This window comes from Malurus melanocephalus, unplaced genomic scaffold, assembly GCF_030028575.1.
Source record: "Malurus melanocephalus ecotype Western Australia unplaced genomic scaffold, MMel_1.1 scaffold_76, whole genome shotgun sequence".
In the NCBI taxonomy this organism is placed as follows: Eukaryota; Metazoa; Chordata; class Aves; order Passeriformes; family Maluridae; genus Malurus; species Malurus melanocephalus.
The window spans coordinates 2,517,532-2,544,365 of record NW_026623308.1 but is presented as its reverse complement, the minus strand read 5'-3'; the positions used below and the strand labels follow the sequence as shown (position 1 = coordinate 2,544,365).

The 26,834-nt window shown below is 39.5% G+C and overlaps 1 protein-coding gene across 1 annotated transcript in view; it reads left to right on the top strand.

The window, feature by feature from the left end:
- Positions 1–26,834, top strand: part of LAMA3 (laminin subunit alpha 3) — a 103,738-nt gene that overhangs the window by 38,645 nt on the left and 38,259 nt on the right. The window contains exons 19-39 of the mRNA XM_057367257.1: positions 749–848; positions 1,288–1,444; positions 3,228–3,366; positions 5,041–5,183; positions 6,470–6,570; positions 6,689–6,842; positions 8,229–8,389; positions 10,278–10,386; positions 12,334–12,431; positions 14,615–14,780; positions 15,191–15,317; positions 16,168–16,307; positions 16,686–16,801; positions 17,302–17,513; positions 18,308–18,512; positions 19,133–19,277; positions 20,058–20,198; positions 21,546–21,710; positions 23,948–24,049; positions 24,995–25,078; positions 26,018–26,248. Coding sequence (XP_057223240.1) covers positions 749–848; positions 1,288–1,444; positions 3,228–3,366; positions 5,041–5,183; positions 6,470–6,570; positions 6,689–6,842; positions 8,229–8,389; positions 10,278–10,386; positions 12,334–12,431; positions 14,615–14,780; positions 15,191–15,317; positions 16,168–16,307; positions 16,686–16,801; positions 17,302–17,513; positions 18,308–18,512; positions 19,133–19,277; positions 20,058–20,198; positions 21,546–21,710; positions 23,948–24,049; positions 24,995–25,078; positions 26,018–26,248 — 2,996 coding nt within the window. The remainder of the gene's footprint in view (positions 1–748; positions 849–1,287; positions 1,445–3,227; positions 3,367–5,040; positions 5,184–6,469; positions 6,571–6,688; positions 6,843–8,228; positions 8,390–10,277; positions 10,387–12,333; positions 12,432–14,614; positions 14,781–15,190; positions 15,318–16,167; positions 16,308–16,685; positions 16,802–17,301; positions 17,514–18,307; positions 18,513–19,132; positions 19,278–20,057; positions 20,199–21,545; positions 21,711–23,947; positions 24,050–24,994; positions 25,079–26,017; positions 26,249–26,834) is intronic.

The window sequence follows — 26,834 nt, the reverse complement described above, 5'->3', positions numbered from 1 at the left end:
GAGAAGGAACAAGGCAGATGTTACCACTGTGCTTCCCAGCCACTTTGTGCATGTCTCAGAAAACAGGATGCTCTTAGAGTACAACATAAATAGTTGTTTAGGAATATTCAGCTTGAAATTTTCAGCTTTGGCATACTTGTTCCTTAGTACACCATGTTATACTTTGTTACTAGAGGTGCCCTTTAGTTTGTGCCAGAAGGCCTGTTCTCCTTTAGAAAGTCATTTAATGTTGTTGTCCAGTGTCAGTTAAAAATATGCATATTATATGAACACATATGTTGCACTTTTGTCAGATAAATTAAATATTGGGGTACCAGACTTTGAAAAATTAACATCTTGCAATTTTTGTAAATTGGGTTTTAGATTTTGTTGTTTGTGGGGGAGGGGGGGTTAAAAATAATTATTCCTCGTGATTTTGCTGCAGAAATTCTGACTTACTAGGAAAACATTTGAATAGCTTTTCTGCAAAACTGCAGCCCTGCATTTAGCAATGTGGCATGGTATATTATTTTTTAAAAAGCGACTTGTCACATTTTAAGGAAAAATTTTTAAAAATCAGCTACAAACATGGGAAGCTCAAAAGAATTGCAGGTTATGAATATGTATTAAGATGTGTTTGAAAGAGTCCAAAGGGCTCCGGGAAGAGGAAACCAGTCATGAACGGTGTTTAATGAGGTGAAGCTGTGCTGTGTTTTCTGATAACTTTTGTCACTCTTTTCCTGACTGGCTTCTGCTCTTTGCCTGACAGGCTGCCAGTGTGAYGTTGGAGGATCCCTCAGCCCAGCCTGTTCCCAGCCCTCGGGCAGCTGCCAGTGCAGAGCGCACGTCGTGGGCACAACCTGTCAGGAGTGAGTCCAGCCAGAGCTCCTGGCAGAGCTTCAGCACAGTTCTTGTGAAACTGCCTATAAGTCCCTTGTTAAACTTTCATGTGAGATTCTGGCTTGCTTATTGTTATTAGTTTTCCTGGGCAGTTTCCTTCCTGTATTTTAATAAGATTTTCTGACTTGTTTCCTTAAATAACCAATACCAGTTTTGCAGTAGTATTGCATATGTATCTGTGTATCTATCAAGAGTTGTATAGGAAAAAGTATGTAAGCTGTAAAAGCTTTTGGAAAGAAAATTCTCATTGCATCCCTCTTACCAGCTGTCTTGAATCTATGATCTACTATCAGAACTCCTCAGTCATCAGTAGATCACCTCCATTCCACTGCTTTTTGCCCTTAGATGTAGATCATAAGTGACTGGTAATTCTTCACTGATGTGTTGGGGTTTCTTTCTTGTTGAAAGGCCTGAAAGAAACTATTTTTTTCCTGATCTGCACCACATGAAGTTTGAGATTGAAGATGGTACTACTGTCGAGGGAGGGGAAATTCGATTTGGCTATGATCCTCAGGAATTTCCTGGCTTCAGCTGGAGAGGATATGCCCAGATGTCCTCTATACAAGTAAGCTGATATGTGACTCAAGATTTTGGGGTGAAAACGTAAGTGCACTATACGTATGTCTTTAGAGTACTGCTGTGTATGTAGAAGGTGAGGAAAAAAGGCAGAAAAAAGGACAGGATCTTACTAATCCAAACCCTTTGGCACTATTCTGCTGTTTGTATTAGTGAGTGTTGGTATTATTGTCAGGCCATTTGTACATTTCTTGTGTGAATATGGGTTCTTCACAGATGTTCTTTGAGGTTGGGTTTTTTGTGAGATAGCTGTAAAGAGGAGACTCACAGCTTTAAAGTCTATAATACTAAGGTCAGAAAATCTTGTCATGCCAAGAACAGTGTGAATAGCAGAAGATTAATGCTTGGCTAAATAATTTGAATTGCACAGGTCCGTGACAGTCTGTGTCCTTAAGATTTTCAGGTACCATCACAGTGCTGTCACTGAAGTCATATTACATTGCRTAAAGAAGAAAAAGGTGCCAGCTTTTATTATGAATGATACCTTCACATTACAGCAAASAGGAAAGTGTGGGGTTGAGTAAAAAAATCTGTGAGCAAGGGCATATTGGCAAAATTTGTTTTAGTTTCATGATAGACTACAAATAAACTAAACAGCTGAGGGAATAAGTAAATCACAGTTAGAAAGTCACCATAATTTCTCTGAGAAGGGACCTTCTGACTATGGATTGAACTGCTGATCAAATGAAGCAGTATTTTAAAACAGTTGATTTGAGTAATAAATGGGATTTGTTCACTTATTTGGAAAGTARTAGCTTTGGTATAGTTGTGTCCAGCCTCTGTTTGTCCAGGGACTAATGAATCACTATAGCATGAGACATAAGCACATAGCAATTGCACAATGATTTCTTTTATGTTCTTCATTTTACAGTCTTTCTTCTTTCTTGTTTTATTCTTGGGKTTTTTTAATCCCAGATAATTTTTTAATTTCCAGTATTATTCCATATTCRTAAATGAAGGCAACTCTTCAGTATCTGTGACTTCTTAATGCCTGCTTTYTAATTCAGCTGCTTTTGCATTTCTTATCTAGTGGCATTTTGTACAGGCTTTTCGTTCTGTTCTCAGATATGTGAAACAGAGAAAATGTGTGCATTTGGGGAAGCAGAGTGCTCCACAGTAGTGGGGAGGTCACTGTGCCACAAGTAGCTTGGAAAGGGACAGCAAGTGGATTGTGAACTGGTGGGAGCTGGATAATGAAGGGAGCTTTAGGATTTAGGATGGAAAGAAAGAAACCAAACCCATGAGATTGCAGCAATCCTGTTTTTTCCTAATCTGCCACTGACCCTTAGCATTATTTTTTGTGCAAATGAAATAATGGGGTTGTGTGAATGCAGAGAATTTTAAACAACTGCGGGATCTGGTAGAGGAGCAGAAGTTTCAGTGGCAGTCTGAGGTGTCTGCATGCTGTGGGGTGTTGTGTGTGGTCTCGGACTGGGATCAATGATTGTGGCCTGTTCCTTGGAAAGGCAGGAATATTGACAGCCCTTGATATCAAATGTCTCCTTTATGGCGTGTGTGGGGAGAATGACAGTAAAATACTGTCCGTGTATCAAGGTGGGTGTCAGCACCTTGAGTGTTAGTTCAGCCATTCTGTGTCCTTCTGGATCAGGTGATATTCAACAAGAGTTTTATTTCACAGATTTTGTTCTATGCTCTTTTGTAAGCTGCCCAAGCCTTTTGTCTTTGCCAAATGGTTTTTCTTTCTCTGGGTGCTAGTAACAAATAATACACTTTCCATTCCTCCTTTTTCCCTTTCTTTTTATTTTTCCCAGCCAGAGGTGGTTGTGCCTATCACTGTGGCTTCCCCTAAGCTCTTCCACCTAGTCCTCCGCTATGTCAGCCTGGGCTCAAAAAGCTCTAAAGGGAAGATCTCAGTTGCTGAGAGAAAACATTTTGGCACTAATTATACTTGTAAGTGAATTAATTTTCTCACTAGGCTTGCCTGTCTTCCTCTGTCATACACCAGCATTGCCATTCCAGTATATGCTTGAGAGCATGTGCCTYTCTCTTGTAGCACTTTAGTCTGGTGCTTGCATGGCTTCTAATTATTCCTTTATTCAGCACTTTATGGCTGTTTTTGTTTATTAACTTCCATTTTTCAGAATGAAGTGAGGATAACTTTGAATGTGGAAAAATCAAGCCACTACTTATTTCGCATTATCCTGAGGTATATTAACCCTGGAGGCGAAACATTATCTGGTCRCATATCTGCTTGTCAATCTCAGCCTGGAGCAGGTAGGTGTAACTCAGCAGTGCAACCGGTCACATGAATGTTAGATTAGCAAAGGCTTTCCAAGGTGCAAATCTTTAATGTTGCTTAAAAGGCATCACTTTTAACAGTGTCAGTGCTTTTGTGCTTCTCCTTGTACATTTTTGCTGTGTAATCGATGTGGCTGTGTTTGCATGAAACCGCTGCTTGCAACATTAATCAACATTTGTTTCTTCAAATGTTTGCCACACTGAGTACTTTCAGTCCTGTACTTGGGAGCTCTGAACTGGGTTTTATGAACCTTTTAAAGAAGAGGTAACAACACTTAGCTTGTTTTCCTTGCCTTTCATGTTTAAGTTTTAAATGCGGCTTCTGCCTTCGTTTTATGAGTAACATTTGTTTAATGATGAATCCACTCTGCCGAGTTAGTTCTGATTACAGACCTCAAAAACATGTGATGCCTTTCAGGCCCTGATAAAAGATAAGTACTCCATATCCTTTGAATAGGGGCATATCAAGCCTATATGCAGGCATATCTCTTACTATTCCTAACCTCAGCATACTGATAGGAGGTAAGTTATAGTTTCTTTTAGCAATTCAAATAAGACAACTGAAGACTTCATAGACACCATTCAGCAGAGTGGCAGCAGTTTGTGGTCATCACTGACTTCTAATGAGAGGGAGACAGGGAACCAGATTTTGTTTGTACGTCTTCAGAGAGGAAACCTGTAATGTTCATAGCAACTAAGCCTCACAACTTTTATTTACAAAAGCTATATTTCTGTACACAGCTATATTTCTGTACTACATAGAATCATAGAATGATCTGGGTTGGAAGGGACCTTAAAGAWTATCCCAGTTCCAACCCCTTTTCCATGRGCAGGGACACCTTCCACTAGACCAGGTTGCTCAATGCCCCATCCAACCTGGCCTTGAACACTGCCARRGGAGAGGCATCYRCAGCTGGCCTTCATCYCTGCTTAGAAGTTTTCTGTAAGTAGACATTTTAGATGCTACAGAGAACCTCTTGCCTTGTGTCAGCTGAACATAWTGAGAGTCAGTGCAGAGACAGGTTGAATGGAAAGTTATGGAAGGGGAAACTGAAAAAGCAGTTGTTTCAGAGTATTGCAGAACTGGTCATTACAGGGACAGAGCTCTGCTTTTCTGTACGAATTTGCTGAAGAGTAATAAGAATGAAAACAACTCCTGTATAGCTGTGTGTGGTCAAGTGAATTGCTAATGCCTATTGACTGAAAAGCTTTGATAGCTCCTGTCAAAGTTTAGTGGAACAAATTATCAGTACAGCTTACTAGGCAAGTAGAGACAATTTTCACAGTCGCCTGTGTTCTTTACTCAATTTTTTTTTCTTCTGGCAGSGGCTGCTCAGAGCAAAGAGTTTGTCTTTCCACCTAGCAAGGAGCCAGCTTTTCTCACAATCCCAGGAAAAAGCTCCACAGAACCTTTCTCACTGGTTCCAGGCACGTGGATTGTCAGTATAATGGCAGAGGAARTCCTCTTGGTAAGAAAACAGTTGAGGAAAACAACTGATTGAAGGCAGTCATGATGTTACTGCTCTGGAGTTATTTGCTGGAAAAAGCGCTGCAAGCAATTGCAATTCAGCACTAGTGAAAAAAACAGTATAAGTAGCAGAATACAATTGTAAGAATTTACACTTATGCTTCTTATTTCTTCTCTGACTTTCTCCTGTTCTATTTTTTCAAGCCTGTCTGGAATCTGTACCTTAAATGATGAAGTATTATTAACATACAGCACTAAGCATAAATGCTCACAAAAATTACCATGTCATGTGTAGARTTTAGCTCAGTCAAGGCCTTAGTTTCTTGACAAAAAATCTTCTTAAGAGTATTGTAAGATGGGCTGCATTATGAGCAGGTCAGTTTATGGCTGCTTTTATCCTCCCAACATTTCTCTCATTCACTGAAAAACTGAAAAATTTTCTAGCAGCACTTGTAAGAAATTGCTAGAGAAAGAAACGGTTTGAGGTGATAGGAAAAGCCTTAAATATATATGATCACAAGGGCAGCATGCTGAAAATCTTGAGTATTTTGTACAGGGATAAAAAGTAAGCAGTGTCTCTAATCATTAAGCCTGGGGCTGTGTTAAATTTATGGAATACYACATGAAGTGTTAGTAAAGAGCTTGCAAACATATTTCTCGCTTAAAGTAACAGTAATATTGTGCTGTTTTGTTTTTTTTTTACTAATACATTTGAAAAGAATTTTTTTCATGATATTAGCCTATCATGTTCTCACATTAACAGTTTTTATAAATAAGATCTAGTGTATTAATATAAGTAAGCAAGGAAGAACAAAAGTATACCAGCTTTTGAAGCACATCGTAATAGATTCAATGGGGTAATAATGGAGTATTTTAATCAAGTCATCAGGGATACATGAATCTCCTGTTTGAAGTCACCTAGAGTCGAGTTGTGTGCTTGTGGATTGCACTCATGGATGACGGCTGCAGGCATCTGGTTGGGTGTTACTGAGCTGCAGGGAAGCTCCTTTCTGAGCACTGTCTTATGCAACACATGATGGAGAGTGCTTCAGAGTTTCCCTGATCACAGGGCAGCTGCTTTCCTACCACCTTTCTGACATTATAGAATTGGGGAGTCACAGTCTGATGCCCAAGTAATAACAGAAAAAAACCCACCTACATCTTGCAGATGCCCTCTGTTCAAGTTATTTATGCGATCAGTTTCATTCATTGTTACATTGTGAAAGCCTGGAGATGTTCCTTTTGTCACTGTTTGCATGGTATTGCATTTGTGTTCTTTTTTCTTAGGATTATCTGGTGCTGTTACCCAGGGATTACTACGAGGCATCCCTGTTGCAGATCCAAGTTACAGAGCCTTGCACACATCCCAGACCTCCTTCAGCAGAACAGTCAGTATATATGCTATAGCATGGTGCAAACCAGTGCCTTGGTTTATTTTGTTATCATCCTGCTGCASTTGAAAACAATAATAATCCTGTGTTTTGTTTGTTGTTTCTTTTGTGTAAGCTGCTTGCTCTATCAGCATTTGCCTCTGGGCAGATTTTCCTGTGTCCTTGGTTCAGAGGCAGTGCATTTCAGACAYGGGAGAGAATCCAGAAGAATACCTGTGCGACAGCCAGCTCCCAATCAGCCAGTGATGGCCCATATCAGTGGAGGAGAGGTCAGATTCCTGCCTGCTAATTGCAGTTCCATCTGTGTTGTTGACTATAAACCTACCAGACTAAAATGGTTGCAGATTTACAGCTCAGGATTTTTTGATCTGTAACACATACCTAAAACAGACTCTGCTCCAAGGTCTGCATTTCACACAAAATTATGTGRAATTATCAGGGTAAGCAGATTTACAGCTGTGACTGGAGTGGGCATTCCACTCTGGCAAAAGCATTTTATTGAATAAAAATCCTTCTGCTTTAGGCATGCTGGCWTGTTCAGAAGAAATGACATAATGATTTTTCAGCAGAAATTGTATACATACATCACTCTAAATTAGTCTTTTTTTTTTTTTATTATTATAGTAAATAGCTGTACGTACGTGAAATGTCCGCCTTACTAAAAACAAGCAGAAGCAGCTATGTCACTGCTGCAGGTCCATTGAAAGAGAAACACGTTTTATGAAATTAAAAGATACACTAGAAGTGTGTTTGGCAAAAGTAAATATTTTATCAAGTATGTGACAGTGATGTTATTGTGCCCTCTATTACTGTACTTGCATAYTTCTTTTRAAATTATCAAGTGAAACAAGAATAYTTGCATGTCCCAGGCTCTGGTGCTTCATCACAGATGCAGGTGCAAAACTTTACTGGTATGAATAATTGCAGTGAAGTCAAGAGGGCTGTTGACAGAATTATTTACATGTTTAAGTGTTTGTAGCCTAAGGAAATGCAGAGGAATTTAAATTTGAAAATAATTATGTAGTCAACTGAAGCAAAACCTTTGTAACCACAGCACRAAACTACTAACAAGTATTTTGCATCAAATATTATATTAACCACTTTTGTGCAAATAACCTAAAAGAAAACCTTGATGCTTCAAAGTGTCATTGTTTGTTGGAGAAGATGCTTTCACTCTTTGCTGGGAAACAAAATACAGCACTGCTATAYTAGGAATTTTGTGTTCCTGGAAATACTTTTTTCAGTGGAAAAGTAAACTCAGTTTTTATGAATTGTTAAAGATAGCTTAGAGATGACAGTGACARTTTTTAGCATCTTTAACATTTCTTCCCTTTCTGCTGGGGAGAAGAGTAATAATAATATACTCATTTTAATATACTCGCTTCCCAGGGTTATTTTACAGCTTTCMTAGAACTGTTATAATGGCAGCTGTTTCTTGAACTTGTTTGACTCCTCTTATTAGAGGGCAAAGCAATATTTATAAGCAATACTTACATTCTGCTGGGTGTTTTCTGTTGAGGCACTGCGGGACTGGCCCTGGACTAATGCTGACCAGTCAAAAGAGCAGGAAATAGGAGCAGGAAATGGGAGCTTCCTGCAAGAAAAGGGAGTGAAAAATTTAACTGCTTTTTTATTTTTCAATTATTTTGACCCAGGTCARTTTAGAGATGACCATAAATGTTCCTCAAGTTGGTCGCTATGTTCTGGTTTTTGAATATGCCAATGAAGAAGATCAGATATTCACTGCAGAGGTAACAATACATAGCCCTGGACCTGGCACTGAAGGCAGAGTGAGAATACACAGTTGTAAATACAGGTAAAAATTTCTGAAGTAATCACTCAATGATGAAATAAGCATTTGCAATATAATTATACTTTTTATATATTAGAATCTGCTTTACCATGTAGATTGTTCAAATTCTAGGGTGATTTAAAAGCAGGTGCAGGATTTTATTTAGCTTTTTAATTTTCTTTTTGTAATCAGCTCATTAAATACTGCTATTGATTCAGTGGATTGTTTTCCTATACAAAGGGTTAAGTCTAGTGGAAGAGCATCACTGTTGGCTGCAGATGCCTGCAGTGTTTTTCCTTAGTTAAAAGTGTATCTGAGTCCTTTGGCTATAAAAAAATGCAGCAGCCAGTTTTACTAGAGTATTCCCACCATTTCTAACAAGATTTGCTGAAGCTGAAGTATAAAGGTCTCTGAAATTCTGTGTGGAATCATCGTCTGGCTGTTAGGCTGTAGGCAAGRTCTTCAGCCAAATGCTTCTTTATCCTTTGTGACTGATGAAGTTACTGCAGATGTTTCTGCTCAAGAGATTTTGCCTGCCCTGAATGAGATTGTCTTCAAATTTGGGCACCTCATCTTATTTTGAGCCCTTGGGAGAGCCTACCCAATGCCAGGGGACTACAGACATGCATCCTTTTCTCCCAGAAGCCAAGTGTTTGGCAGAATGGAGGCTGAGGRTTATTTGGGATGAAATTGCTCAGTGAGAAAAATCATTTCCATCAGCATGTTTATGATAGAGCAGAGTCCTTGTGCAGCAGTGACCTTGTCAGGTTATTGCTGGGGAAAACTCCTATTTTAGCCTGTTACATAAGACTRTGAGCCCCAAACTTCTTGCTAAAAATCTTCCATTTTATTGGGTTTTTTGTTCTTTTTTTATCCCCAAACACATTTCATGGGCTAATTTTGAACATACTTGTTTGTTTAGATGTCACATTAGAAACATGCTCATGAAAATACAGAGAAAGCCCTTGTTGCTTTAATGTAGCAATGCAGCAAATCCCTTCTGCAGGCATTCTGCATGAACCGAGTGGTCACACTGTGAGTAAGGTGCTGTGTCATCTTTCCTAAACAGGAAGGTACAAGCCTCTTSTGATAAAAAATAAATCAAGCAATGACATGGTGAGGTGCATGAAGATAACAGTAACTTGTAGGACCTATAATATATTGTGCCAGGCTTTCTAACAGCTCTGTGAGCTTGATTGTTCCAAATAAAGCATGGTAAGAGAATAAAACCTCACAAGCTTTCAGCAAATCGTGACCAAGGGACCTATATTTCTCTAGTTTTACATGTCCTTAGCCCTGAGCTGACCTTTTTTCTGATCTGTGCTTTAAACAAAAGTGAAAMTTCCACATTCTCTGGTATGTAGAGGAGGCAAACCTGTTTTTTTCACTTGCATYGAGGTGTATCTTAGTGTACAAAATAGCATCCTAAAATGCCCAGCTGCCACTGTCTGGGCAAGAGCTGTTGATCCACATCCTCAGTGGCTCACGGCAGTAGTGGGAAGGAGCACCTGGTGTGTCCTGGCACCTGAAGGAGCACAGYCCAGGCACAGGAATTTTCATTRCACACYATGTTACACAGCAGGGAAACCTCTGCAGATAAGCATGTATGTGTATCTGTCTGTCCACATCCTGCTTAAGCCAGTAGCTCAAATGGGTGTCTGAGCTGAGATCTGGAGACTTCAGCTCTGGGTGAGTCAACCCATAGAGGATGAAAGTGTTTTGTACATGGCAGATCCTGTGTCCCACTGGCAAGGACAGTGCATGTTTCACAGTGGCTGCAGGTAGATTAGTTATGATCCAGCAGGATGGATCCTGGTGTGGCTAGTCAACAGCCAGGTAATGAAGCCAGGTGACACCCCAAACAACATGGCAATGCCAGCAGGCTCTTCCTTAATCCTGCTTTCTGTCTCAGCTTCCTTTGTCGCAGCGTTGTAGTTGATGACAGGAATCGAATCGCAGCCTATGACCTTCTGGCAGACACGAGGATACATCTTAAGGCATCATCAGTTAATTTTCTTCTGGTAAGCTGACATTTTCTTTTCCCTTTTATAATACTTGTTCCCTGATTGGGTAAACAAATTTATTTGTCTTCCTATCTTCATACTCTGTTAGGTAATATGTGAAATTATGTATATTAGATGCTTGAATAGACATGGTTTATATATACCCAGAGAATGCTGAGGCAAACTTACTAGTTTCAAAGACAAAGAGATTTTGCATTTATTGGCAAGGTTTTATCCAGCTTTCTTGTGCTTTATTTCAGTTCCCCTTTCTCCTCTACAAGTAAACTTTAAGTATAAAGTATCCTGGTAGCTTTTATACCTAATTTTTTATTTTCTTTTTTTACCTTTCATTTTTTCTAAATCCTCAAAACCCATGTAGGAGTTTCCTGTGTCTCTTACAAAATTCAGGTAATAAATGCATTTATTTCAGGTAATAAATGCATTCATTAGTCATATAGCATTTAGATATTTCAAATACAAAGCYTTCACTGACCTCTTTTGGCCACACCAGGAATATACTTTTCTGGAGACTGAATTTTCTGTTACATGTTCTGTTTTCAATTTTAGAAACAAGGTTTGTTAAAACCCAGCTAGTAACAACTATTAGGACTAACAGCTGATACGTGCTTACTTCATTTCATGAGTCAGTGTGAACTAATACCTTTTACACTGTCTGTTAGCTCCCTGCTGTGCTGACAAGATCCAACCTTTATGATCTTCAATTGTAAAGATTACACTTAGCAGAAGAATAGGAAGGGGGAAAAGAAGAGATAGATGCTAACCATGAAGTCAGTTTTGGGGTTAATGATGCTCGTGTGAACCCTTGATGCAGCAGAGAGGCAAAAGGGAACCACTCCCACACATTTGATCTAAATAAAGGGGAAATGGGGTTCTTGAGGCCATCTTGCAACTTGATAGTCATTATCTCACACTGATGCGGACAAGCCGTCTAAACCCAGAACACACTTGGCACTAACATTTTAACTCTTGAGGTGCTGTTCAAAGCTTTAAAATGTGCCTTTGTTCTGCTTCAATGCCCGGTGGGTTGTTATATGCAGGACAGGCAAAGGGTTGGCTGCCCAAAAAAAGGGCTCTTTAGCACTCTGCCTTGTAGCTACAAAGGCTTTTTCCCCCCTGCTTACTGCTTTTAAAACACAGGCTGATCCCTCTAGGACCTGCTTCCAAACAAAATCACTTCGCATAATAATGAATTCCCCTTTTACGCAGTTTTTATTTACATAACTACTTAGCGCCAGCTATCTTAGTGCTTATTGGACATCTTATCTTCTTTTCAAATAGTCTGTGGATAAGTTCTGTAACTGTGCCTATGTATCTTCTCCTATTTTATTAGGGCATACTCTTGTGTCTACCCACAAGTGTCCTTACCACCATGGGTACAGCAGGGCTAGCACAGATTCGTTTGTTCATGTCTACCTTTGGTTAAGAAAAAAAAGAATCATATGAAATCTTACTTCTTTTGGAATGAGTTCTGAATCCTGGGAGAGAAATCCTGGTGTCACTGGAACTCACTCTCATGGACTTTGCACAAGCAAGTGTTTGTGACTGTATTTGAGAAAGCCAGGGAATTCCCTCAGGGTCCAAAAGTCTCTAACAGCACAGATGAGGGCTTCTCCCTCCTACTTCTCCTCATTCCTTGCCTTGCTTCTCAGCCTTCTGGTGATCTTMTGTCTTTCCCTTTACCACACACATGTTTATGTTTTAGTTATTTCACTTCTGAAGAGCCAATATTCCTTTGACAAGGACAGAAAAATGCTGTTTAATCCTGAGTCATTGAGGTGCAGGGAAGTAAAAGGGATCCAAAATCTTGGGGGGGGGAGTCTGTGAGAGAACATGGCTTTGGGCTCATATCTCCCTATGCTAAAATTAGGCTTCATCCTTGCTCTTTAGGCCTGGCACTGTATTTATTATATTAATTGTTAMTTGTGCCTTGTGCTTGTTTTTCAGCACAAGATTTGTATTATATCAGCTGAAGAATTTTCTCTAGAGTACGTGGATCCAAAAGTACAATGCATAGCTGCTTACAGGAGTACCAGGGATGGAAGGTAACTTGCTTGGTTTTATCCTTTCCATTTTCTGAGGATAGCCTTGAAAGGTAGAATAAATGGTGTTTTAATTCCTTAGAGTAAAGCTTTGCTCAGTGACTCACAGGTGATTTGTGAGACCCTTTTGCATAGTATTTGTAAAGAAGCTGAAATATTAATCTAGACAGTCTCTGCACAGGACTTTGTTAATAACAGGCTCTTCGTGGCCCATCTGAGCTACCCAACGCTGATGTGTGAGAAAACATGCATTTTTCACATGCCATCCAGTATGACAGGTGTCCAAGCTGGAGAATCATTCCTACTTTGGTGGCCTGAAATGCTTGCTGTTCCATCTGTGTTTTTTCCTGCATGTTATTGCTTCAGCTGTCACAAAATGGTTTTAATTTGTCATAAGGTGTGGGATGTGACTGCCCTTTTGGGCACAAATCCACCAGCTCAACTTGGCAGCATCAAATTATTCAACTTGTAACACCCCCCTTCACAAGCAAGTCATTCCCTTGTCTGTCTGAACATGGGGCCCTGAGGGTAGGTGTGCCCTTATCATTCACCTCACACAGCAATGCCAGCTGAGCCTTTCCATCATACTTTATAGGATGAAAATTAGGGGACTCATATACTGCTTGGTTGACTCAAGCTGACAGCCCTTCTCTCGCTGTGAAGATCTGAACCTGAACCTTCACTTTCCAAGTGGTCAGGTTTGGGTTCCACAGAGCATTCGCTCTGTCCTGTTGAAGCTCTTYCCCCCTCCATCTTTTATTCTTTRGATAGAGAGGAGCTGTCACTGCAGCTTCCAAATTAGGGACATYCACATTTCAGTGCCTGTTGCACTCCCCAGGATGTGCCTCGTGATGCCTACTCCTACAGCTTTCTTCCTACTGACTAGCAGTGGGAAGGGCCTCAAAGTAAAAGTGAATGTCATTTGCAGGACTTACAAAGCAAAAAGAGTTGGTGATTTGGTCTAACAGTTTTCCAGATGGTAGCTTCTAATATAATGGTTGAATTGAAATGGAAAGCAAAAAAAATCTGGATAGTAAATTGGATAAAAACTTGTGACACTGCTTGGCTTCCAAGCATGCATAGCATTGAATCACAGCTTTAATTCTCCTGCTCAGTGTTACCACTGAGAGCAGCTTTCTAAGACTGAAGATACTTGTCAGGGAAAAGAGGTTGGGTGACAAACACGATTCAAAAGTAAAACTAATGTAGAAATGAAATGTACACATTTTACTTCGGTTTTGTGTTGGGTATTTTTTAAAACTCTTATTATATTTGCAGTTTACTGTATGTTTTTGTTTTGTTTTTATTTGTTACCTGGCAGCATTTTTGCTTTTCTGAAAGTGTTTAAGTTCATCAAGTTGGAAGATGCAAAGGCTTGGCTCAGTTTAACAGTATTATAAGTGGATGCTGCACATGATTTCCCACACAGGCCTGGCAAATACATCTGAGTTCTGGCCCTGAAACGTACTTGCCATTCYGGTTCTGGGTCTGTCTGGAGCAAAGATCAATCATTGTCTGTTGAGTAATTAAAAGAAGTGAACAAATGCATCCAGGAAACCCCCAAAAATATTTTATCCTTCAGTCTTGGAAAATTCTTCCCTCAGTCCCATAATTAAATATGCCAAGGAAGAAGTAGTTAAACACAGCAGTGAATGAATAAGGATGCTTTCAAGGAGTACTGTTATTTTTTTTGGCTCCAGTTCTACAAATATTTGAGTATATACTTAACTTCTAAGCACTTAAGTAGTCCCATTGACTTCAGTGGGAAAACTTGCATGTTTAAAGGATACACCTTTATAAATATTTGTAGAACTGAGAATTCAATGTTAGTATAGATTCTGGTGAATATAAGTACCTGGATTAACTAAAATGTATTTAATTTTTGATGCTCCTGATTCTCTTAAGTTTCCTCTTCCTTAGCAAAGTCTTTCCACTGAAACTTACAGGTACGGAAATTTTGTGTGAATAAGATCAGTTAATACACGCTTTATAACTTAAATCCGTACCACTTGTTTTTATTTACTTTCTGATCATTCACAAAGAATCCAAATAGGAACACAGATTATTATTATATTATCAATTGCAGTACAGTCTAATGCACTGACTTTTGTAAGTCAACAGCTTTTCCTCCTATGATTRAAACTTTCTTCTGGCCCCAAGGGTAATTACTGTGGTTCTGTGTTTAGTGCAACATGCATTCCCTCAGTTTTTGAAACTCCAGCAGCAGCTTTGGTTTTGGATGCGTTCAAAGACAGGAAGATTTCTGAAGTCTGGGAGAATATACTCCATGATCCACTAAGTGCCACTTTACCTGCTGATTCARTTCATGGAGTCAGCTTGACACCATTACAGGTATCTCATATGTTGAAAACTTTGTTTCGCAAGTCGCAAATTATTTTCTTAGTAAAGTTAAATAGGGGAAAAACTGTAAAAGAATCAAAACTGGATGATGTGATACCATGAAAATGTTGTGAACTGGGTAAGCCACAGAGACAATATAAATAAAGGGAATCCCCCACCCCCAAACACCAGTTTCTTTCTGAACTACTCAGAAAGAAAGTTTGTCTCACAGACAAACAGAGCATGCAGTTGTAAAGCCGTGTTCCTTGTAGAAATTTAACTTGCTGAGACATGCTGAGCCCCCTCTCTTTCACTGCAGGTAGGGGGCACTGAGCAAAGCTGGTAAGCACAAGAATGTTTTATAAAACAAATAAAATCTGTGATTCTGTGATTTTATACCAGAGCTGTTCTTATTTCTCCAGAACCAGATCACCTTGAGTGGCAGAGTGCCCCACTTGGGCAGATACATATTTGTGGTACATTTTTATCAGCCGGCACACCCAGTGTTCCCTGTGCAAGTCCATGTGAATGCAGGACATGTGTGGTCAGGTAGGCATCTGAATTTAATCTAACCCCTTTCCTTTCGCAGCATTTTGGGATATGGAGCTGTGTTGGTTTCACCCTGGATGACACTAGGGGCCCACCAAAGCCACTCTCTCACTCACCTCCTCAACTGGACAGGGGAGAGTAAATATAACAAAAAGGCTGTGGGAGGAGATAAGGACATGGAGAGATCACTCACCAGTTASCAACATGGGCAAAACAGACTTGAGTTGGGGAAATTAGCATAGTTTATTACCAGTCAAATCAGAGTAGSGTAATGAGAACAAAACCCAAATCCTCACTTTCCTCCCACCCCTCCCTTTTTCCTGGGCTCAGTTTTACTCCCAAATTTCTCTAACTTCTYCCTCTGAGTGGCACACGGGGACAGAGAATGTGGGCTGCAGTCAGTTCATCACACGATCCCTCTGTTCCTTCTTCCTTAGGGGAGAACTCCTCATACTCCTCCCATGCTTTAGTGTAGGATCCCTCACATGGCAGRCAGTCCTTCACCAGCTTCTCCAGCATGAGTCACTCTCCTGGGCTGCAATTSTTCACTAACTGTTCCAGTGTGGGTCTCTTCCTTTGTGTCACAAGACCTGCCAGGAGCCTGCTCCAGTGTGGGCTTTCCACAGGTTCTCACTCCTCTCTCTGATTGCAGCTGCTGTGGAACAGATGCTTTTTCCCCTTTCTTAAATATGTTATTCCAGAAGTGKCACCATGGTCATACCTGGCCTTGGCCAGTGTTGAGTCTGTCAGATGTGGGAGAAGCTTCTGACAGCTTTTTGTAGAACCCACCCCAGTAGCCCCCTGCAACCAAAACCTTTTCATATAAACCCAATATGTTTTTTTCCTCTAGGTTCTTTCAATGCTTCATTCTGCCCTCATACTTCTGGCTGTCGGGTTCAGGTGATTGCAGAAAACCAAATTGAGCTAGATATTTCTGAACCCAAGGTCTCTGTTACAGTGGTGATACCAGATGGAAGAATGCTGGTTCTGGTACGTGCATTACATAAATATACTYGAAAATGTTATTCTCAGTTTCACCRTTCATTTAGAGATAGATACTAAGATGAAAATGAAAAAAAATATTTTTTTTAGTGTTGTCRTTCAGATTTTTAGGATCTTTTGCACTGCTTTTGGTTTTATTTAGAATTTTTAAGATGCTCTGCACAGTTTTTATTATACACTGSTTGTAGCATCACAATTTTGAGGGGAATATGCAAAGTTTATTTTCCTGTTTTCTTGGTAAAATCTTACAGGTTTTRAAAAAATCCAGAATGTATAATAAAGCAACATTTAAATATGTAAATGCCTTAGCTTGTGCCTTTTTGTTTTTCTCTGAAATGTACAATTTAGCTTTCTTATTGTTTTAAGGAAAAGATCTTRGTTGTTCCAGCAGACACCTACAGTTACAAAATTCTTGACAAAAAGACAGTGGACAAGTCATTTGATTTTATCAGCCGATGTGGAGGAAACAGTTTTTATATTGAGTAAGCATCACTTTCTAAAAAACTGAACATTGACAAAAAACTGTATTAAAGAGCTGTCTTACATCCCTATCATTGTGCGACGTTAAAATACTTTTCATGGCTTATGCTGGCCCATTAAGTTTCCATGAGTCATTCTTCCATGACTTTCTATTGCAAATGCAATGTAAAGGTAGAGCTTTATTGCTCACAGTACAAAAGAGGAAAATSTATGTCATCTTCCTGTCTTTGGTATTTCCATCTTTGGTATTCGGTATTTTGCTTTGCAYGTCTGAACTGATACRACTAATAKGCTCACTTGCTTTGAAAAAAATCCMTTACCTGCATGTTCAAAGGCATTCACYTCTAATTCAATTAAAGTATATCCTTGCATGTGTGCTGCTGCCATCCTTATGCCAAACTGTTTCAAAGACAGGAYGCTAATTTACTGAACCACTGCAAAGCACTTTTGTTACAATTCTCGAGTGCCAGCACTTACATGATTTTTATTTCAATTTAAATAGCCCAGAAAGATCATCAGCCTTCTGTAAGGAYTCTGCAAGGTCACTGGTGGCTTTCTACAACAATGGAGCCCTGCCATGTGGTTGCCACAGTTTAGGTGCCACAAGCCCCACGTGYAGCCCCCTGGGAGGGCAGTGTGTTTGCAGACCCAATGTCATTGGTCGCCAGTGCAGCCGATGCCAAACTGGCTACTATGGATTCCCATTTTGCAAGTGTGAGTACGTGCTTGGACTTGTTCAGCTCCTGACTTGACTACCTACTTAACTCTCTGTATTTACTGCAGATTTACTGCAGCCTGGCTTTTCTTTGTAGAGGCTGGTCAAGCCATTTTAGCTTCACCATAGCATAGCTTTCAGTTTAAGGCAGAAGAAATCTCATTCCCCTAAAGCACAGTTAGTTCATGATGAAGTGTGCCTTTGCATGTGTTGTCTGATCAGATGTAGTAAGCTTACAGCTAAACTGGTTAAAATCCGTATTGCCAYTATTTCAGTGAAATGGATTTTTTCTGCACTGACTGACTGCTAAATTATTTCTAGGTTGTTAATGTTTAATCCCATTTTACACCTTCAATCTTTTCCATAGATAACCAGAGACACAGCATTCCTACTTCCTCATAGTAATAACAACATATCTATAGATCACACCAACAATCGTCAGCTGCTTTCCTAGATATTATACTTGATCTTTATAAACATTGCTTTATAAAAGTGATGTCCTTGACATCAAAACTGCTTGTTTAATCCTTGTCAGTTTTGGCAAGTAATAAACGTAAAAAGTGGTGAACTTAAACAACCCATCCATGGGAAAGAGCCAAGCATTAAACCTTCTCTTTGAGACTATTGGTGCCATCATATAGCTGATTTCTATGACCCTGAACTTTAAACTGGTGAGAGAAGAGAGTCATGTCTTCTATATATAAAGGTGGTGTGTATTTGTTGCATATTCAATAAGAGTTGATTGTTGTAAGATGAGATGTGATTGATTTGTAGAACAATTTCTTTGATCTAGTGTGCAACTGCGGGCAGCGTCTTTGTGATGACACGACTGGTAAATGCATTTGCCCTCCACGAACTGTGAAGCCAAAATGTGAAGTRTGTGAGAAACATTATTTCAGGTATCACCCCCTTGCTGGCTGCAAGAGCTGCAACTGCTCAGAAAAAGGAGTTGTTGATGCGGCAAGCCCAGAATGTGATAAAACCAGTGGGCAATGCAAGTAAGTTTGGGTTCTGTGCATTATAAACAATGCAGGAGTGGTTTACTTCACTGTTCTTTTCAGGTATTTGGAGAGGGTATGGGAAATTGAAGGCATTCAGTCTTCATTGTGAGATAAGTGGAGTTTAACCATTGCCAACAGTTGTAACTAACCCAAGATTTGTTAAAGATTGAGGTGCCCATAATTATTCATATGCTTGCAATTCCCTATTTTTTTGTTAGCCGGTGCACGCTTTGAGTAATACCCAGCCACATTTTCCAGCTGTCAGTCTTATTCCAGCTCTGCTTACCTATTTTCAACATCTATGTTTTACACCTTGGTGTAGAGACAGAGTAGTTCTGCGCTGCAAGCATTGAATAGCTGCMGAAGTCTAATTCCGTTGTGACTGTTTTTATCCTTCAAGGTCAAATCCATTCCTGTTTCCCATGGTCATTTGAAATGTCACACTATTCAAAATCTGAGAACAATACTAACTCACTCTTTTTCTCTGTGGAAATCAAAAAGTTGTGTCATAGCCTTGCAATCCCTTGAAATATCCACCTGCCTGTTGTTTTATTTTCCYTTCCTTGCTCCATTCCTACCTCCCTTACTGACTTTCTCCTCTGTGCTTGTTGATAAAGATGCAAACCAGGAATAACAGGACGTCGGTGTGATCAGTGTGCTCCTGGAACTTACAGATTCCCTCATTGTGTGCCATGCAGCTGTAACAGAGATGGAACAGAACCAGATGTTTGCGATCCCCGGACAGGAATTTGTCTTTGCAAGGTCAGATAAATCAAATTACTTCTGCATTCACAGGCATCRTTTGCACATCAGTGACTATTTCATATATAATGGGGTGTATATAACTTATATAACTTATATAACTAAGTTTTCAGTAAAAATTACATGCAACTGTACAAAGTCATCACACTTTGCAGCTTGTGCACAGATTATCATGGTACTGTTAGATACCATTTTTCAATATCTGTAAGTTGTACAGGTGGTCTTAGGTTTTGCAGGATGTTATAGTGCTGCAGATTAGATGTCCATTGATTCACTGAAGCAGTCTGTACCCTGCATAGATCCATTTTATCCATCCGCATCTTGCCTTTTGGATGTTAACCAAGTCCCATGCTTTTTTTAGCCATATTATGTCAGTTGACATTTTACCACATCATTATAGCCAGGAAATCTTCTTTTGTTTTGATCTGCATAATTAAATGTGATAAATGTGAACTTTCACAAGTGACCTTTTATATTGTGGGTTTTCAAAAGACAGCAGGGGGGTTTTGGCGAGGAAGTTACCAGCTATCTGTGACTAATATTTGTTACTCAGTGCTTCACATTATAAACTGGAAAGACAGCTCACAAGATAGCCTCCAAGACAGTTTTATTTGCATTTGGAGCATAGTCTATCCAGACCGTCACATATTTTCATTCATATTTCCATATCCTTAAGTTAAACATTCTTTCAGAAGATTTGTTTTATGTGAGGGAAGTTTTGGGGGCCTCAGCAAAGCAAAAAGAAAAGCACTGAAATTTCTTTGAATTATGTCTTAACAGGAAAATGTTGAAGGTGCAGCATGTGACACTTGCCGACCAGGATCCTTCTATCTGGACCCTTCCAACCCCAGAGGGTGCACACCTTGCTTTTGTTTTGGGGCAACCAGCAGCTGTCGCAGCACGAATCGTCGTAGAACCAAGGTGTACCAATTTTTGTTTTTCTTTTCCATCATAAACCTACATTTATTCCATTAAGGAAATAGCACATTTCTTCCAAAACTGAAAATGTATTTTATTAGTTTCTAAGGACGAGAAAATATTGTCCAAGCAGTGGTGCAGTTTTAGTGCAGCCTCCTTAAGACTCAGGTATAGTCTGAAAGTGCCTTTCAGCAGAAATGGACCTTTCCACTGTTTGTTACAAGTCACTAGTTGGACTGAAGTTGAGGTGGCCTTTATCTTGATTGCCTTAGCTTCAAACTCTGTGTYATCTTTAAAGTCAATGGTCCCCTTCAAGATCCTTTGATAAGGATGTGTCATTTTACATGCCTGTATTATAGAGGCATTCTTAAGAATTGTGTAACAGATTCTACAGAGACTGTAAAAATTGTCTTTCTTCCCTCCCTATAAAAGAAGCATGACATCAAGTGTGAGAAACAAAGATAGATTTTTAGTAGCATCAGTGAACAATAAAATGGCTGAAGACAAAAAAAAAAAAAAAGAATCAACACCTGCTTGAAAAAAATGCAAGAGAAAGGAAAAGAGAGGGGAGCTAGAATGGTGGATGAGCAGTTTAGTTAAGGTTTAGACATGGACTGGATGTAATCCAAATTATGGCCCTTTGCTGTTTAMAAGCAAAGGATGAAAATCTGATCTCAGTGACTAAGTAGCAAACTTGCATTTGCTTGGGAATRTTTCCTACAGTGATTACTTGTCCTCACCAAAAGTTGTTTATGAAAACATGTCTATCTTTGTTTTATTGCTTTGGCCAGTCAAGGGCAGCCCACCAGAACTCAGAACTGTTCTGGTACATAAAAATTGTGTTCTCTTTCCCCCAGCATAATGATAAATAAAAGGAGGCATGGTCTCCATAAACACAAAAYGTGCATTCAAGTGCCAGAATATTAGGCTACATTGCCTATGTATCCACAATTAACCTACCACATCTGGTCCAAACTCTGTTTTTTAGATTAGTGCCCTGGGTTTAATTTTGGAATGGACTTAAAAAAGCAGCTCCAAACTGCGTCCTTGGTTTGTGTATGCAATTGCTAGTCACCTGCAGAATGCTTCATATGACTGAAAATAGAGTTTCATTTCCAGGTGACAAACCAAATGCTTCCATCCCAAGTAGGTTTGGTACATACTTAAATTTTCACTCTCTTTTGAGGTCTGTGAAACATTTATTCTCAGTCTTTAGGCTAGCTCTGAAGAGGTTGGATCTCATGCTAAGGGAATTACAGAGGTTAAACAATTTCTTCTCATTACTTGGTCCTGGTAAAGTATAATAAAGAATGAGACAAACTTTTATTTCCGTTATTTATTTTTCATTAGTTTGTGGACATGAGGCACTGGCGCTTGGAGGCAGTGGATGAAAATATTGACATTCCAGTCACTTTCAATCCAGTCAGTAACAGTGTGGTGGCTGACGTTCAAGAATTACCTGCTTCCGTGCRTAATTTGTACTGGAAAGCACCACCATCCTACCTGGGAGAGAAGGTAAATGCTGCCTAACTCTTCTGCTTTAGTAAGGCTCYTAGATAAGTTTCTCTCTCTTCCCTTGTCTCTCTTACCTGTCTTGCCAGGAATCACAACATTTTACTTCTGAGTACAGTKTTGAAATTAACCAATAACACAGAATTAATCATGTTGCTTGGTGCCAGCCAGGTCTGTATGTGAGTAGCATGATCAAGAGCTGAGTGGGTAAAATGACTCAAATGTCTCAAGGAGCTGATACCTTCAGCTGCTTTTCTGAAGCCCAGAACATGTAGAACTTGCCAATGTGGTTGCTCTGAAACCTAGAACACATAGGGTTTGTCAGTCCTTTAGATGGTTTACGGTATGTTCTGGGCAGATTTCCAAAAGAATAAAAGATGATTATGTGCTCAGTGGCACACAGAAAAACCCCAGCATTTTGCTTTTGCTGTGCTGCTTGGGAAGGGCATCAACTGGTTTTTTACCCTTTGTGTTCTTTGGGCTYCTCTTTGGACTCATGCATGGGAGCAGTCTTCTGCTGACATTTAATACTTAGGGTCACACCAACCAGGGCACTTTGSTGATGGTGACTTGCAGGCCCAGAGCTCCAGGATCTCCCTGTTTAGAACTCTGACAGTGCCAATACTTAACAGTCAGTTGCAGAACAAAGGCTTTTCAGATGCAGTCCTACTGAGAAAACAAATGGTAGACACCAAGGCACGAAAGATGGTACAATTTTTGACCTTTCTCCCACTCCTCATTTTAAAGACTAGAGCAGTATTTTTCTCCTCTCCTCCTCAGAGCTATTTATATCTCAGGTGAATAGCATGTTTAGTTAGGGTGCTTTTTGTTAATATTATAGAGGTTCTTGTTTCAATACCTACAATTTATTTTGGAAAGAAATTTCATGTTAAAGCATATATTATCACCTGCAGTGTTAAACCAAAAGTACTTTTGTTGTTCCCCTAATAAGATATAAAGCAGGCAATAACCCTTTTTAAACACAGCTATTAAGGTCAGCACTATGAGTTTTATGTTGCATGTCACAGTATCTATCTAGGCCTGCCATTACTTGCTTTGATTTACGATGACAACGCTGCAAATAAAGTAGTCCTAATTTGGGTCCTGCTTTTGCTGTACGCTGTGTGTGAGTGTAAATTTTAGCACAGGCAATACTGCAGTAATGAAAGTCCCACCAAAAAGCTATCTAGCTGTTAGTTTACAAGCTCATAAATTTAGCAATTATTCATGTTATTGTGTTTTGAAAATGTCAAGTTTTGGTCTGCTTCCAGTGATAGCATCTCTTTTGGAAAATGTCAACAAGATCACTTCAGCTATTTTTCATTATGATGAGGKTATACATACTGTTTTCCACTGTTTTCCATTATCTGAAACCTTTTAACTGTTTCTACTGGAACATTTATATTTAGCAGAGTATATTTTCTTTCCTCCCTCTGTCTTTTGTTTACAAAGTTAAAAGGGAATGAAATGTAAAATGTATAGCAGTACAGAAGCTAACAGTAGTTGAGAAATTTGAGTCATGTTGTCTCCATTTTCTTTTCTATTTTAACATTCTGTTGAACACTAAAGACACTCGTGACATTAGAAAATAAATACCTTACAGATAGAACACAGAGGTTAGTTTGTAATACCAATATTGTCCTCTTAAGAAAAAAAAATTGAAACTGTGGTCACTTGTAGCTGAACCAGAAGTGTGGTTTTAGCTCAGCCTACAGCCACAATCTGCTCACAACAGAGCTGATACCAGAGGAAATCCTGTCCTGAAGGCAAAGATTTCCYGATTGGATTCATGTTTGCAGTAAGTTTAAAAAATGCTGGCCTCTGAAACCCACCTTTAAATATGCCTAGTCTGACTTTTTTTTATCCATGGCTGTTTGTGGGGTTCATCCACTTTCATTGTCAGTCTGATGTCTGCACCAAATCTGTTCTGTACAGTCAGGAGAGAACAATGTTGTGTGAACATGTGATTTCTCCATGACACAGATGGTGTGATCTCGAGTATGTAAAAACCCCATGATGCAGGTAACCTTTCAGAGAAGAATGTCAGCTCAAAAAGTTATGTCAGATGCACACAGTAAGAAAAAAGAAATTTCTTCCAAACAACAATATTTGGAATGARCAAAGAGCAAGTATGTTATTTATAGTGCTGGAAGATGGGATAAAGGGGAATACAAATTTRCATTMATATCAAGCAGTAATGCAATAAAGYATCTTTGGTCTTGTGCATTTTGTTTCTTCAGCTTTCTTCATATGGTGGTTTCCTGAGTTACCAAGTGAAATCTTTTGGCTTACCWAGTGAGGGCATGGTTCTTCTGGATAAGAAACCTGATATACGACTAACWGTAAGCATTAAAATACTATTTTTTCTTATAAGCAACACCAATAATCTTTATATTACTTAGGAACTATGGCAGATTTTGCTCTTATAATCATCTTAACTATTAAAACTTGCTATAAAAGTGATTTTACTGCCTTTTGCTCAAAGCCATCAACACATCTGTCTTTATTGCAAAAGTAGCATATTATTAAGCATAACTGATTTGAGAGCAAGTAAAAAGATAAAACAGGATTTTCTCTGTAGAATATGCCTCTGGAAAAAAAATTAATCAATGCATTGCACACTTGTCAACAAGTATGGCCTCATCTCTGCAAAAGATGCCCTGGATTTCATGTGTAATTAATCTMATTTTCTGTGATGATTTTTTTTCAGCATAAAACTAAGCATAATTATAAGGCTTCAAGGGACTAAAATAAAAATGCAGTTTAGGTTAACAATTTTTTAATTTTATCACCTCAGGGCCAAAATTGAAATCTTTGACTATTTATTGAAATTCTCAAGGGGGTGTTTKGTTTCCTCAGACSRTAAGAAATACTAATTCAATATTCTRGGRTTCTTCTTGGGAAGCATATCTCATAAAGTACTACTGTAATACCCACAGTTGCTGGTGCACCAGGATGCAAAGGAGAGTGTTTCAAAATGCAAAACCATTYTTACTCTGAAGTAATGTCTAGTTCCTATGAAAATTGATCAGCATTGATTTGAATCTCCTTGTGTTTTTCTTGAAAACAAGGTTGTTAATAGACAAAAGCAGTGAAAACCTTGCTGGCACTAGAACACAGTGCTCGCTATACCGCTTTCCTGAAAAAATTACATAGTTTTCCTAGTATGACTTAGTTTTAATCCCCCAAAGAACAGGATTAATGCGCTTCAACAAATAATTTTGCATCTGAACACTTTCCCATAACAAGGAGTGACATGACAATGTTATATCCTCATTGTCACACAGGGCCATCGAATGGAAGTTGTTTACATGGATCCCAACAACCCACTGCCTGATCGTCAGTATTATGGCCGTGTGCGGCTGGTTGAGGTAAGAGCTGAAAAGGGAATGGCCTTCTCTTTTCCTCCCAGAATCACATAAAAATACACACATGCARAGTATGTGCAGAAATACTGAATACTTGGTAACAGTGATGAATATAAACTTAAACACTGTAAACCTTAAATAGGAAGAACTTTTTTTATCTCTCTTTACTGACAGGTTGAACCTGGATTCTGGTTCATGACACCTAATTTTAGCACCTCTAAGTTAGGCTTCCTGTCCAGTTTAGCTCTTAGCACTCCCTCCAGGGCCAGTGGAGTAATACTGAGTAAGTCTTCAATGGAAAGTGATTCAYTGCAGCCATAGACTGTACTTAATAGGGATGGAATGAATTGTTATCTGTTTTCCTTGGTGTCAAGGTACCTAGTTCAGAATGGGGTGTCCAGCATTCAGGTAGGTGAATTCAGCAAAGATTATTCCTACCTTGAATCTGTTCTCAGAAGGTCAAACTGGGTTATTTATATCGGATGCAGGCAAAAAAGGTTTCTTCAATCCAAATACCATTTTCAACAATGCTGTGTTTATTAGCAAGAAAGCATGTGAAAGACAGCCCTGAAAGAGGGGGTTTTCAGGACTTCATTTTTAAAAATAAAGCATTTTCCTTCACCTTTTATGGTTTCTTGGATGATATCTCAAAGAAATTTGGGTGACTGAAGAARAACTCTACAGGCTTCTTCAATTTTCAGTACCTCAAAGCAATGTGTACCTTGCACAGGAAAAGCTGCATCCCTTTCTTTATGCTCATTATTCTTTTTTCCACTCATCCTATGTTTATTTTCCTGGCCTCTGTTTCACCCCACACGAACTAGYGTTAGAGGAGTCTGTTCCATGGATGTTTCCTCCCTTTTTCTGTCCTCTGGCCTTCTTTGAAGTTACTCTTTATAAGCAGCTGCAGCACTGTGCTCATTTTGTACCCTTAACGTGCAGGGTAACTTCAGGCACKCCAGCAGCGGTAGCCCCGTGTCCCGAGAAGAGCTGATGACAATCCTATCCAGGCTGGATGGCTTGCACATCCGGGCCCTTTACTTCACAGAGACCCAGCGCCTGACGCTTGGCGAGGTTGGGCTGGAGGAAGCCACCAGCCATGGAAGCGGCAGCGTTGCGCACAGCGTGGAGATGTGCTCCTGTCCTCCGGAGTACGCCGGTGACTCATGCCAGGTAGGAAACGTTTGCCTCCATACTGTGCCATCATCTTCCATCTTTGGCCTGCAGCTATACAGTACTGGGTTAGTCAGAGGAACAGGATGGTTATTAAAGTCATTAAAGGTGCCTCTTGCAAGCCTGTGCGCTTTCAATGGCTCGAGTGCTTTCACCGTCTGAGAAGCACTGTAGGGTTATTCTGCTCATGGTTGCTTTAATGGAGCTGCAAATGTCATTTTGCATATGTAAGGCACAGTAATGAGGGATTCTTAAGTGACGCCCTCTGAGAGGCTGAATAATCTCTTACTTTAATGGAGAGAAGGTCAGAATTGACTTAATTGAAGTCTGTGAGACTGTACACAGTAGAGAAGRTTCCTGGTGTTTTAGCAGGGTCCAATGGAAGTAACCTGAATCCATATAATTCTGGTTGTTATTTGTATCAAAAAATGTGTGAAACGTGAAATAAATATATTTCAAAAAATATTTGGAGAGATGAAAGATAGCGTAGGCATTGCAAAGTAATACTGTTTGATGAAAACTGGTAAAATCCTAGCCACAGCTATATATCCTGACCCTGATGCAGTTCCTGGAGCTGTAATTCTTT